Source organism: Pelodiscus sinensis, chromosome 5 (assembly GCF_049634645.1).
Source record: "Pelodiscus sinensis isolate JC-2024 chromosome 5, ASM4963464v1, whole genome shotgun sequence".
Taxonomy (NCBI): Eukaryota; Metazoa; Chordata; order Testudines; family Trionychidae; genus Pelodiscus; species Pelodiscus sinensis.
In genome coordinates, this window is record NC_134715.1 from 129,460,180 (window position 1) to 129,474,651 (window position 14,472).

The 14,472-nt window shown below is 45.5% G+C and overlaps 1 protein-coding gene across 6 annotated transcripts in view; it reads right to left on the reverse strand.

Moving 5' to 3' along the window:
• The window catches only part of SLC4A11 (solute carrier family 4 member 11), a 250,855-nt gene that overhangs the window by 129,649 nt on the left and 106,734 nt on the right, over nucleotides 1-14,472 (reverse strand). For all 6 annotated transcript variants that reach the window (XM_075931011.1, XM_025179543.2, XM_075931014.1 and 3 more), the window contains exon 2: nucleotides 6,001-6,051. In XM_075931011.1, the coding sequence (XP_075787126.1) occupies nucleotides 6,001-6,051 (51 nt within the window). The remainder of the gene's footprint in view (nucleotides 1-6,000; nucleotides 6,052-14,472) is intronic.

Below are 14,472 nucleotides of genomic sequence, written 5' to 3' on the forward strand. Positions count from 1 at the left end.
GAACTGCCATTTATTGTGCCAACAAAGCCAATTAATAAGTCAGCAGAGACCAAAAAAACCATAAGATATGCTCCGGAAGGCAGAACCTATGTTGTACTTGCTCGACCAGCTTTAAAACAACGCAAGGTTTCACTTATTCCACAGAATGTTAGGATTCCTTCTTTTACGATTTATAACCCTGCAGAAAATCCAAACAACATTCTCTTCAGAGAAAATGAAGATTCAGCACTAGCACATGTTGCCTAATCTTTTAAAAAGTCAATTATGTTGGTAAATACAATTATGTTCTATGGATACTAATTCCTTTAGAACTAATCCATTTACAGTGAAAGTTTAGGTATCTGTACACCTTTTAACAATGAGCAGAACTAGAAAGTTCCACTAGGAAAAAGACAAGTAGCTTAATGAGTTTTTATTCTGAACACTGCTTGCAGAGCTGCACTTCATCAAGATTTTAATTAATCTTCAGATTTGGACCTGGTCTTTACAATCATTTGAACAGACATTTTAAATTGCCAGGAAGGACTCTCGCTGACATGAAATTTGATTCAGGACACCAACTGGTCAACTCAAATTCACAATCTGTGTCAAACACAGTTGCTGTTTACGAGCTTAGGAAAAAAAATACTGACATCCGTGGCAAAAAAAGGAAAGAAAAAGGCAATGCAGAGGCAGTGATCAGTTCATTGCTCTTAAGTATTTTACCAATGGGAACAAGGGATTTGCAGTATGCCGTTAAATCTGTTCAGTTTAGTATACAAGTCAACACAGAATGTGCAGCTAGATACCAGCATACTTTGATGGAGAAACTGGAATTGATTCCTCATTTTTGCCAGCTTGCTCTTGATTCTTCAAAACTACTAGTTAAAACTTGAAGAATATTTCATATACACCTCCCCCTACCGATACTAAATCCAGTTCTTGGCTGTAGCTTTCTTTGAAGTTCTTCCAGTCAACATGCAGGACCACAAAATGTGTGTGTCTCAATGTTTGCACGAGGGGTGGGTTCAACAGCAGTACACAAGACGGGCTTCACCAGGTGCAGATGGTTACAAAATGGATAAAAAGGCATTAGAGAAATTCTTGCGATTTGGGCATATCAAACACTCATGAGGACAATCCGTTAAATACTCTTCCAGTGGTAAAGGCTTATGGATGTAAGCATCATTCCAAGAAAAATTAGGGTTTCAATTAAGTGGAGACAATAGCAGTTGTTGCACTGCAAGAAATAAAGAACAGCAATGTTTTCATCAAAAAAAGCCACACACATTATAACCTAGATGGGAAGAGCATAAATGTTTAGCTTGGCAAAAGGGATCATCAGTTTCTCAGATCAATATCTAAAAAGATGAGGTGAGGTAGGGGTAACAATATCTTGTTGGTTAATGGCTAATTAAAAGACAAGGCTTGGGAATGGGGAAGGAAAAAATACCGCAATTATACCTAGAGATACGATCAGTAGACCATTCCAGGATGGAGATAAGCACAAAGCCGGAAGACAAATTGTTATAAAGCCTAAGTAACAAAAAACACTAACAAGGTCTATTTCTCCAGTATAACCCAACAAAAAGCTATTGAAATAAGCAGGGCTTGACGAACGGTGGTGAAAGCCGCTCGCCAACCCCGCACTGCGCATGCGTAAGACCCGCATTGCGCATGCGTGTGCCACAAATGAACGGGGCGCCCGGCTGAAATCTACACGCCATAGGCGAGTAGATTCAATACTTTGTCGAGCCCTGGAAATAAGTGAAGGAAGTTGCTGGTATAAAAACAATAAGCAACTCAAACTCTCTCAGTCATCATTTGTCAAGTTATAAATTGGGGTATGGTTTAGAGAAGCAATTTAAATGATAAGCCTGCTTTACAAAGCCATTTATTTTGACACCTCTACATGGAAAACATCAAAGGGTTAGTCGTGTTAGGCTAGGTCTACATTGGGAAGGTTTGGCGACAAACGTGCTGTCAACATGCAAAAGTCAATGAAAGTGAAAACAAGTCAAACTGGTTTTCCTGCCTCCTATTGAGGACATTTAGTGGCCACATTGCTAACTCCCCTGTCAACAGATAAGAACAAAGCAACGTGGGTAAGCATCCCACAATGCAGTGTTGTGGGAAGGCAGAGCTGATCCCTGTACTTCTTGGGATTCCTTCCTAGCTCTGTGAGTTCACCATGCTGAGGAATATCTAAGCAGCACAGCAGTCTCTCTAGCCCTCCCCCTATAGCAGCAGCAGTCTGCCTGCGACTGTTTCTCCAGTACAGGCAGAACAGGAGCACTCCAATGATTTGTTCTTTGTTCCCCAAACAGAGCAGCTCACTCAGCTCTCATAGTTTCTGGAGCTTTAAAAGGAGGAGGGCTGCATGCCTGCAGGGTAGCAGAGATCACAAAACACTGAGCAGAGCCATCAGAGCACGCATTGTGGGATACTGGTGGAAGTCCGTTCTCTCGACAAAAACAAATAGTCCACACTGGCTCTTTGTCAACAATAAAGGCGAGGGGGAAAAGACAAAAGTCTCTTGCAGGGATGGAATTTTTTTGTCGTCAAAACTGGGTATTTTTCATGACAAAAGTTGCATTACAGTGTGTGCGCTCTCACTGTTCTGTCAACAAAAAGAAGTTTTTGGTGCCACTGTAGACAATACGTTAGTCTCCATACCTAGAGGTGTTTAAGTCTTGGCTTGACAAAGCCCTGGCCAGGTTGATTTAGTTGGAATTGGTCCTGCCTAGAGCAGGGGGCTGGACTTGATGACCTTCTGAGGTCTCTTTCAGTTCTATGATACTCTATGATACAAAAAGAAAGGAGTCCTGTAGCACCTTAAAGAGTAAGATGTGGGTTTTTGCCCAAATAAATCTGGTAAGTGCTACAGGACTCCTCGTTGTTTTTATAAAATGGAAGGTGACTCACTTCAGAGGAAGTGGACTAAGGAATGACAATATGGCTTCCTCTAAATTAAACTGCAGTTTAGACTCTGAGTTTCTGGACAAGACATTTAACTTCTGTACACCTACATTTTCCCCAAACATGAAAGAGAGCTAACAGATCTTTGTCTCTCCCATCTCCCTCTGAGGGAGGAAAGTTATATGAAGTAGTATCTTTATTGGACCAACCTCAGTTGGCAGGAGGGACAAACTTTGACCTTCACAGAGATCTTCCTCAGATCGAGACCTCAGCAGGTTATCAAATCCAACCCGCTGCTAAAAGCAGGCCCAGCCCCAACTAAATCATCCCAGGTAGGGCTGTGTCAAGCCGGGACTTAAAAGCATCTAGGGATGGAGATTCCATCGCCTCCGTAGGTAACTAGGGTTGCCAGGTGTCCGGTATTCACCCAGACAGTCCGGTATTTTCGGCTCTCCCTCCCCCCCCCCCCTCCCCCGAGTCCCCCCTGGCTCCCAACACCCCCAGCCCCCATGCTTACCTGTTCCCCAAGGCTGCCAGGCAAAAGACCTAAGGGAAGCAATGCTTTCCCCTGGGTCTTAGTGCTCAACCGCTCCTATCCCTGCACTCACTTTTAAAGGGTACATGCTGTTTTATTTATTTATTTGTTTTTGCTCAACAACTTTGGTCTCCTCCCTTTTTCCCTGCTCCCCCCTTCAACAGAATTTTTTCCTGTTTTTTTGGGGGGGGGAGAGGGGGGTTGATATTTTTGTTTCAACCATCTGCCAACCCTATAGGTAACCCATTCCATTACTTCACCACCCTCATAGGGAAATAATTAAGATCTGGGGAAGTTAAAAAGAAGGTAGGTCACTTTGTTAAGCACAAGGGATTCACACATGCTGTCGGAGACCACTTAAAAATGAAGTAGGCAATAAAAAAAATTAGATTGTTAGGCATAAGGGGTTCACGCAGGGTGATGCAAGAACTAATGCTTGTAAAACCCTCCATAAAAGTGTTATTCTAATTTTTATTCTTCCTAAATTCTGTGCAGGAGGTTCACTGTGCTCACATCCCAATTAGCACAGAGATTTTAAGAAGGTGAGTCATCTAGAATTAGTAGCAAAAGTGAACTTTTTTTAAAAAAGGCCAGATTTTATCACTAAGACGAGGAGGAAAACGACTGACAGGAGATTTAAGGGCAAAGTAACAAAACAAAACAAAAATCCACCACCTTTACAATTCTAATCTGCCTGGGTGCAATTATAAGAGCATTGCATTAAAAACGCCCCCAACAAGCAAAACCAGAGGAAACCTAGCAATGGGAAAGAAGAGTCTGCATAATTAGCGCAAGTTCTTGGATTTTAGAAAGTATCCCCTGTGGATGGACGAGATGGAGATTAGTTTACGGTGTAGCCCAGTTAACTGTGCCATCGGGACACATTGCGTTCACAGTGCCCAGAGGCCAACTGGGGACCTGAATGCCGGGAGCCTGCCTCCAGCTCTTCAAGACTGCTGACAACAGCAGATGAACTAAAATGCTCTGCAGTCTTGACAAAAACCCGGAGAAAAAAAAAAGCCTCTCTGTTCGTGGCATCTGGAGGAAAAGGCTCAGGGCCCTGGGGATCTGTTGTTACTGCTGTGAGTTGAGTGCCCTGAATGGGGACACACTGCGTACCTTTGAATCCAGTTCTCGACATGAGGGCCGGCACCTGGGTGAGGTGAAGCGCTCACCCTGCTCTCTCTGCACCCCCGAGACCACACAGTTGGGCCTGAGGTGGCAAAGGCTGCTCGGCCCTGCAGCATGAGGACAGTGACACCTGGGCAGGCTGAGCTTGGCCAGGCTGGGGGGGGAAGTCCCCCAGGTTCTAGGACCTGCAAGTGGCCAAGACCTGCTCCTCGGACGGCAGATACTCCCAGCCAGGACTGCCCTTCCCAGTGGCCCTTTCCTCAGCACTCCTCAGCCCGCTCTTCCCTGCATCCTTCAGTCAAGCTCCTGGCTGCTGGGCTCCTAGCCCACGGGAGTGCAGCCCCTCAAGAGCCCAGAGGTGGTGGAATTGTAGCAGCGCCTGTAGGTGGGAAGGGTTGGGGGGGGGGGGCAGCAGGGCCCGCTAGGGCTGAGTGAGGGGCAGCAGGTGCGGGCAAGAGATTAACAGAGCGGGGCATGTCCCTGTGTTTGAGGTCAAAGCCCCGGCAGCACTTGCAATGCGACCAAGAACACCGACCGCCGAGCAGCTCAGTGTCTGAGCCGCGACCGCCATCCTGCCTGCCGTGGTGGGGAGCATCTGAGGAGAGGCTGGGAGTGTTGCCCCACCAGCCTGGCTGGGAGCCACTTCCTGCTCCTCAGAGCCCTGTCTCGTGCTCGGTAGCCCTGCCAGCCACTGCCAATGGAGGGTCCCAGGGCAGAAAGCTCATCTTGTGTGGCAACAACAGGGGCATGCAGGCCTCTCGATGAGCTCTGAGCTAGTGCTGGTTTCCATGAGCAGGGCACCCGTCACTCTCCACTCCCAGCCCCAGCAGCTGTGAGATTGCCCAGATAAGGAGCAAAGCCCCAATATCCTTTCTCAAGGGAGGCTGGCCCCAGCCTGAGAGGCTCTCCAATGGGAGGCTAGTGTGTAAGGGTCACAACACATCAAGCTCTCAACTGTACTGGAGGGAGAGAGGAAGTTCATGGTCCCAGAAACTGACCACTCTAGGCAGCTGCCTAGTTTTTCTAAAGGTAGAGTGATTCCCTCAATATACTGCCCATGCTGTATCTGGCACATCAAGTAGAAAGATAAAAACCCAAAAAAGAACCATAAAAGAAACTGCCCAGGCATCAAAAACCTGAAAACACCAATATTCAAAACAATAAGGCATTAGATCTACGGGACTTAATTGTACAGACAGACTATTTGTTGCACTAGAATTATGCTATGCAGCATTCCATTCATCCATGCAAATGTGGGTTCAAACCCAGATTAGGTCATAAGTGAAATGGATTTAATACTCCAACTGTGGCCAGACAGATCTTCAAAATCGACCAAGTCATTTTTCCATTGATACATCTAGGTCACGATGGTAGTTTCTTTTTTATGCCATACAGCGTGCCACAAATTAGTAGAAAAGAAATAAAATAATACTCACCAGTCTCTTCAAAAAAATACCCATTTCTGGACATCGCTGCCGGTGGACTTTCTAAAAAAATAAAAAGGAGAAAGACAGATTAAGTGGGGGAAAGCATAATGAATTTGAATACTTTGGTTTCATTGCTTAGAGCATCAAACGCCCGCAGACAGACGGAAGAAAACGATTACAGACATGAATGATTTATTCTGTTACTGACAAGTTTAACCTTTTGTTTACTGACGTTCACATTTCCCAGAATGTTCAATACAATCACCATCTCCTGCAAGAAGTGTTTAAAAAACTCAAGTTTCAGCTGTCCTGTCTGCATGTGGGGCATCCAGCACAAGATAGCACATTAGTAAACATCTGTGCAAGCCCAATTACGTCGGCGAGACCTGTCAGATCTGAAGGAACGTATTGGTGCAAGTATTAACACAAAAGTCTGCCGAGGGACGACCCTATCAACATGAGTAAATAATGGCATCCAACTGGTAAACACAAATATGGCACTGTAGGCTTTGATAATTAATTAGAATGAAATCTTTGCTTAGAGGAGAGCTTGACTTTATAATCCATTCTGCTCCTTTTAACAAACCAGCAGGGGCACCTGAACGAGAGGTTTGCCCCTGGTGGCAAACATACGCATGTCTTCTTCTGCCCGCTGACCAACTCTGCATGCAGCCAACAGATGCCATTTCTTCCAGCTAGGAATGTAAAATCCTGATTAATTAACCAACTAATTAAATGTTAAATCAACTTAACATTTAATCCAGTGGTGGGTAAAAGAGCCTCTGCAGGCCGGATCCACCCCACCGAGACCAATCAGAGCATAGGGATGGGGGAGTGCGCAGCGCTTAGTAAACCCAGGTAGTTGACTCTAAACGCCGTGCGCCGGAGGGCAGGAAGCGAAAGACTTCGCGTTCCTCCTGCCCCCAAGCCAATCAGGGAAAAGCACGAAGTTTCCTCCCACCCTGCAAGGGGCTCGACACTTATGAGTCAACCTCCAGCTGCTGCTTAGCTGGCAGGTGACTAAGCACTGCGCTCCCTTGCAGAGCGGGGGCAGACTTCACTTGCTGCCCCTTCCCCAATGCCCTGAGTGACCTGAGGATGGAGAGGGGAGAGTGCACAGTCTCCTCCGACCCGTCAGGGGCACAGGCACCTAGAGGAAAACGCCAGCTGTTCAGAATGGCTGGTGGTTCTCTCTGGGGAGGGCAGGATCAAAGACTTCACGGGCTCCCCCACACACAGACCAATCAGGGTCCATGGGCGGAGAAGCACAGAAGTGTCCTGGCCCCTCCCCTTCCACCTAAAGCCCCTCCCCTTCCTGGGTTGCCCAAAGCCACCTCAAAAATTTCTCAAGTAGCCCCTGGTCAAAAATTATTGCCCACCCCTGGTTTAACCAATTAACCAGGGATCTAGCCTCAGGGCTCCCTGCCCCACCAGCTCTCAGCCCCGCTGGGGCAGCCCTCTTCCTCCCACCTACTGCAGAACAGATGTTTCATGGAATTCGGGACGCTCCAGAGGAAAGGGGAGGAGCCAGAACTGAGCATGCTCAGGGGAAAAGGTGGGAGGGGGGGGCTTGTGGAATCTCCAGAAGGATGTTGGAATGGGGGTTGAGCAAAGGCGGGGTGCAGAAGCAGCTGCTCCTGGCCAGAGGGGAAGTCCCTGCCTATCGCTAAGTTCACTCAAGAACCAGCAGTTGCGCAAAGTATGATTGACACGCGGCTGTCGAAGGACAAAAGGCTGAAATTGGCCCTGTCCATTCTGAAGGACGATGTGGCTAACTGCCTCCTCTTAGACACGTATGTGCAATTTTGGCATTTGTGCCAGGTTGAATTTTTAAACCCACAACTAAACAATTCAGACTGCTGGCGCCAGATAAGTCAACCCCCCTTTTAAAAAGGCAAAAGAATGGCCACTCTTCATGAGCCTACCTCTGCTCATCCCCCGCAAGGCCCTGCCTCTGTCCAGACAGAAGCCAGAGCCAGGTCACAGTATGAGCTCTATGGAGAGCCCCAGATCTTCTACCTGCTCACTTCACCTCTCCACCGGGAAGATCTGGGGATAGGATGGGTCTGTAGGCAATCTGGGAAAAATGCTGTCCCGGAGTTTTCAGCCCAGGAGCGGGACTTGAACCTTGCACTTTGGGACCATCTCCCCTCCCCCAATTTGGAATAGGCAGTCCCCATAGTTTAGGACCACTGAGTGCTTGGCGTGCTGCCCACTTCTCTGCCCCTTCCTAGGGTTGCCAGGTATCCAGTTTTGAACTGGACAGTCCGGTATTTGAGCTTTCTGTCCGGTAAATAAATTGAGGAAATATCAGACATATAAACGTCCAATATTTTCTAATTAGGTAAGTTTTATTATTAGGAGTATCAGTACGTAGTTGTGTACTGCCTGGCTAGTAGACAGGCTCACGCTGCATGAGTGTGTCTACCAGCCAGGCAGTAGGCAACTACATAGTAGAGGGGGGAGAACAGCAAGGGGGTGGGGCCGGGATGAAATTCCTGGGATCAGACTCGCCCATGCACCCTGCCGGGACTATGCTCGGAACGAGCAGCACCCCAGGATCTGCGTACGCCCAGGCCAGACCCACCGGCCAACCATCCCCCGACCCCCTCCTGGCCGGTCCCCCCCCGCCCGCCATCTGAGATTAAGTGTGTGTGTACTTTTTTTTTTTTTTTAAGCCTTCTGGTAACCCTATCCCTTCCCGGTGCTCCAGGCAGGTTGGAGAGCACTTGGTGCACCGCACCGCCTCCTCCCCTCCCCAGGGGGCCGGAGCCTCAGCAGAGAGTGCGGGGCTGTAGGTGGGACTCAAGGTCTGCCTCCTCCAGCCCCAACCACCCGTGCCTATAAGCAGGCACCAGTTGTGACAGAGCTGAGGAAAGATTGATGGCAGGCGGGGACAGAAGTAGCAGGAACAGACGGAATGAGGAAGCAAGAATGTATGCAAATGTTAAATCATACGGTGACAAAACGAGAGGGAAGTAACAGTATGCAGCAGCGCTGCAGCTATGTCAGTCCCAGGATATCAGAGAGACAATGAAGAGGCGTCTTTTATGGGACCCACTCCTGACGGTGAGGGAAAGCTTTCAAGCTTACATAGAGCTTTTCTTCTGGGCTGTAACTGAACTGTTCAGTCTCCCTTGGAGCGACAGCAGTTTTGTATCCGATTGTTTGAGCTCAGACTTGTCAACAGAAGGATGCACCTTGCATTCATGGAAATTAACACGCTCTGCTGGGGGGAGTGGTTTTAGCACAGCCATTTGCCACACAGTTATCTTCCCATTCCATCTTCAATTATTTATAAATTGTCCATCCAGTCTACTATGTATTATTTCTTACCACTTTCCTAAAAAAGCCACGCCGACCAAAAAAAGTAGAATGCACACAGACTCAAGTATCAAGAGAGGAAAGCCCCAGCTCGGGATTAAAAAATGCAAAATCCTGTAAAACAACCCCCGTAAAAGTGGACCTTCTTTATATCACCTGGGTCAGGCGGAAGGGAATTGAAGAAGGGTCACAACTCACAATAAAAGCTGTGGAAATGGAGCTCTTAATTCTCAGGAATATGTTAAAAGAATCACTTGAACAACCCTTTACATAGCAGCCATATGCTGTATTTGAGGGGCAAATTCACTGGTGTGTAAATAGTGGTGTAAGCTTGTCAAAAGGCAGATGAAAGAGGCAGAAGGGCATTACGTGCACTGATTTGGCATTTGGCAGGTGTGTAAAACAAGTGCTAGGAGACAGAAATTTGGGCCTCTGGTTATCAGAGATAGTATAACACAGTGTGAAGCAGATGACTTTGATTTACAGTATAGGATGCTAGTATTTAGTTTCATTGGTACTACTATCCTAACTTTCACCCTTATCCCTCAACCTGTGTTGAACCTGTTTACATTCATTTTGCCTAACTAGGGCCAAATTTGCTTCTGGCATAACTCCATTTGAGAGTTATACCAGTGCAAATGTTGGCCCATTAAATGTGAGAAGGATACAAGTTACGCTACTTCGCTGCTTATACTCATTTTCTAACCAACTTACACCCAGCTTGCAACTTCATTGCTGAATGTGTCTCAGAGACTTCTATTGGGCTCCATTTGCTTCAAGCATGTATATTATTTGAGGCTATTTAACTAAAGCAAATTAAAAAGGATGAACCTGGAGACCAGCCCAGGACAAAAGAAGAAACAAAACATGTGCTTCCCAGAGAGGCAAAGTGATAAATAAGAAAAATGATTGGGCTTCTGGACACGTCATGAAAGGGTCTGAAAATACTCTATAGAAGTATGTTTTATATAGGTAGGAGGGACTAGGAAAATATGATTGTTACGTTAATGACTGAAGGATGATTTAGGAGTTGCCCATTTTTAAGGCACAGCCACGCACGCAGAACAATAAATAAAAAACAGATCAAGTTAAAAAAAAATAAGATCCCTTGATGAAACTGCCACAAAATAATGAAGTCCAATAATAACAAGGGGCAGTCAACAGGCAAAACACAGGCCAACCCGGATCACCAGAGATTTTTTAATAGACCCCAAAATGTTTGAATCATCATTAGCAGTGCATCTATACTACACTTCTCTTTCAAAAGAGGAATGCAAGTGAGGGAAATAAAAAATGCAAGTGAAGCGCTGATTTACAAATCTCATGCTTCGTTTGCATAATCTCATCTGATCGCTTTTTCGAAAGATTTTTGGGAAAAAAAGCAGTCTAGATGGGGTTCTTTAATAAAAAAACCAAAAAACCCCACCTTTTTCGAGAAAACCTTTATTCCTGAAAAAATTAGGTTTACAGCGTTCTTTCAAAAAGGGGGGAGGTTCCGAAAGAACCCCATCTAGACTGCTTTTTTTTTAAAATATCTTCCGAAAAAGCGATCAGATGAGATTATGCAAATGAAGCACGAGATTTGTAAATCAGCACTTCATTTGCATTTTTTATTTCCCTCATTTGCATTCCTTTTTCGAAGGAGGAATATAGTCTAGACGCACCCTAATATTATCACTGAATCTGGACCTTGACTGTATCTTGACCAAAAAAGGTGGACCTTAACCAAAAAAAATTAACTCTCAATTTATAATGAGCATGAAGTCCACATAATTAAGGGTATGATGGAATATAGAACACATTTTTTGCACATCATAGGGGTTTTTTTTTTTTTTTTTTTTTTAAATAAAATTAGGTCAAATGCATTTTCATTGCATTTTGAAATCATATCAGAGAGGGAACTAAGCAGCTCTTCGCTGTTTCTCTAGCCTCCTTCACAGCATAATTATGTTTCCATTGCATTCATGAAGTAACACGGTTATCCTCTGAAGGCCGAAAACCCCGACAAATATATAAATCTACAATTATTTTCACCAAAGCCTATGCTTTTTATTATATCAACTAGATGATTTACCCAGTGTTGCTTGGGTCTTTAACTCAATTTTTGTTTTATGGGAAATAAAATGAAACTGCACATGCTTCATTGAAATCATTGCTCGGGGTGGGTCTCAGGAGGAGGGGTTCTGCAGCCTGCCCCAGGAAGAGAGGACTACCCCAGCAGCTTGCAGCCAAGTAAGAAGCACCTCCCCACGGCTGCTGCAGCGCCAATAGGGGGGAGGGTGCATGTACCCCGGTTGGGGCAGGACCAGGTTAATCTGCCCCCTGCGCTCCCTAGCCAGACTGAGGAATGCAGCAACTGTGCACTTTCCCTTCACTCCCAGACAAATGGGAACAGCCAGCAACATCCTTGTACAAATGTGCGGCAGGGGGAAAAACTTCAGACTCCCGTCCGCCTCCCTAAAGGGCGCCTGGGGTGGTAGGTTCAGGGTAGGGGCAGTCCTGGGGCGGAGAGGGTTGTCCCCAGCCAGCCCCTTTCACCTACTCTGGTGATTCTGCCTCTTTTCTGGTTAGTCTTATGAGAAACAATCCCACTCCAGGAACATCCCATTTTCCTGGCACAACCAAACCCTTGCCTTGATGTAAGGTATGATGCAATAAGGCCGTACACTGAATTTGGTGGTCCTAGCTCTTACCATTTAGGAGGAGTTCTTGGACAGACAAACTCTCTCAAATATATAGTAGGGTGTCTATTGTGCACCTATTTTATAGGGACAAGAAGGGTGAGGCTCTAATATCTTAGTGGATCAGCTTCTGCTGGCGAGAGAGAAGTTTGAGAGCCACACCAAGCTCTTCTTCAGGTCTGCAAAAGATGCTTCCCAGTGTTACAGCAAACAGCAAGGTGGAACAGATTGTTGAGCAGAAGTAGTTAGCATATACTGTAAGGGATCATGCAAGGCAGAGTCACCTGTCAACACCTCTGAAACCATAGGTGAACATAAGAACATAGAACATAAGAACGGCCGTACTGGGTCAGACCAAAGGTCCTTCTAGCCCAGTATCCTGTCTACCGACAGTGGCCAGCACCAGGTGCCCCAGAGAGGGTGGACCGAAGACAATGATCAAGCGATTTGTCTCCTGCCATCTCTCTCCAGCCTCTGAAAAACAGAGGCCAAGGACACCATTTTATCCCCTGGCTAATAGCCTTTTATGGACCTAACCTCCATGAAATGATCTAGCTTCTCTTTAAACTCTATTATAGTCCTAGCCTTCACAGCCTCCTCTGGCAAGGAGTTCCACAGGTTGACTACACGCTGTGTGAAGAAGAACTTCCTTTTATTAGTTTTAAACCTGCTACCCATTAATTTCATTTGGTGTCCTCTAGTTCTTCTATTTAGGGAACTAATAAATAACTTTTCTTTATCGGCCCTCTCCACACCACTCATGATTTTATATACCTCTATCATACCCCCCCTCAGTCTCCTCTTTTCTAAACTGAAAAGTCCCAGTCGCTTTAACCTCTCCTCATATGGGACCCATTCCAAACCCCTAATCATTTTACTTGCCCTTTTCTGAACCCTTTCCAAGGCCAAAATATCTTTTTTGAGGTGAGGAGACCACATCTGTACACAGTATTCAAGATGTGGGCGTACCATAGTTTTATACAGGGGCAGTAAGATATTTTGTGTCTTATTTTCTATCCCTTTCCTAATAATTCCTAGCAACCTATTTGCCTTTTTGACCGCCGCTGCACACTGAGTGGAAGTTTTCAGAGAACTGTCCATGATGACTCCAAAATCCCTTTCCTGATTTGTCGTAGCCAAATTAGCCCCCATCATACTGTACATATAGTTGGGGTTATTTTTCCCGATGTGAATTACTTTACACTTATCCACATTAAATTTCATTTGCCATTTTGCTGCCCAATCACTGAGTTTGGTGAGATCTTCTTGGAGTCCCTCACAGTCTGCTTCTGTCTTGACTATCCTAAACAGTTTGGTATCATCCGCAAACTTTACTACCTCACTGCTTACCCCTTTCTCCAGATCATTTATGAATAAGTTGAAAAGGATTGGTCCCAGGACTGACCCTTGGGGTACACCACTAGTTACCCCTCTCCAATCTGAAAATTTACCATTTATTCCTACCCTTTGTTTACTTTCTTTTAACCAGTTCGCAATCCAAGGAAGGACCTTCCCTCTTATCCCATGGCCATGTAATTTACAGAAGAGCCTTTGGTGAGGTGGATATCTGCTCTATACCTGTCGGTATCCTCATCCATGGATGTGGCTGTGTGTATCCGCAGATCATTTTTGCAGGCGTGGATACTGATTTTATACCTGCGTGGAGGCTCTAGTCTCAGAGTGGGGGGGTCAGTGGGGTACATACTGTTGGAATAAATTTAGTGTTGGTTCAGTCCATTGTTTTTAATATCTAGCAGAGTCAGGAGTTTGTATAATTCATATATATCAAACCTGAAGAATAAAAGGAGTTCAGAGTCTGATGCCCCATATCTGCAGCATCCCTCCTGGACTGTGATTTTATCACAACTTAACTAGCACTGTGGTCAACTCTCTACTTGGATGGGAATCAGGAAAAGCCAGGGCACTACAGTAAGAAGCAGAGTTTCATTAGGTGGCACTAGTTCCCTTAAGTAAATAATGAACCAATGCTCAAGCAGGCTGCCTAGGGGACAGTTATGCTGGAAATGCTGTTTTTCAGTTGAGTCATAAAAACCAACATCTTAACCTTGTAATTAAAGGTCCAATGGTACATTTTGAAAAAGTTGGGTGTTAACCCTGGAGTGTCCTGGCTAAATTCCAACTCTAGTAATTGCACGCTCATTTCATAAGTTGTCCTACAGTTTCAGTTGGATCAAGTCTTCAAACTATTGCATAGCGATGTCTTGCTGAACAGCTATTATAACCCAACCCAGAAGCAGCTGGACTTATGCCAATACGTTTGGGATATGCTTTAGGAGCCTGTGAGACAGGACTACTTGCATGCTTAACATTTAAGAACGTACATAAATGTTTGCAAAATCACGGCCCCAACTCTTTTCTCTCTGCATCCAAGGGATCCGATGCGTGGTCAACATAATCTCATTTTCTAAAAGTATTCTTCATCTAATAAATATTTAAACAATTCTGTTTAAGAGAC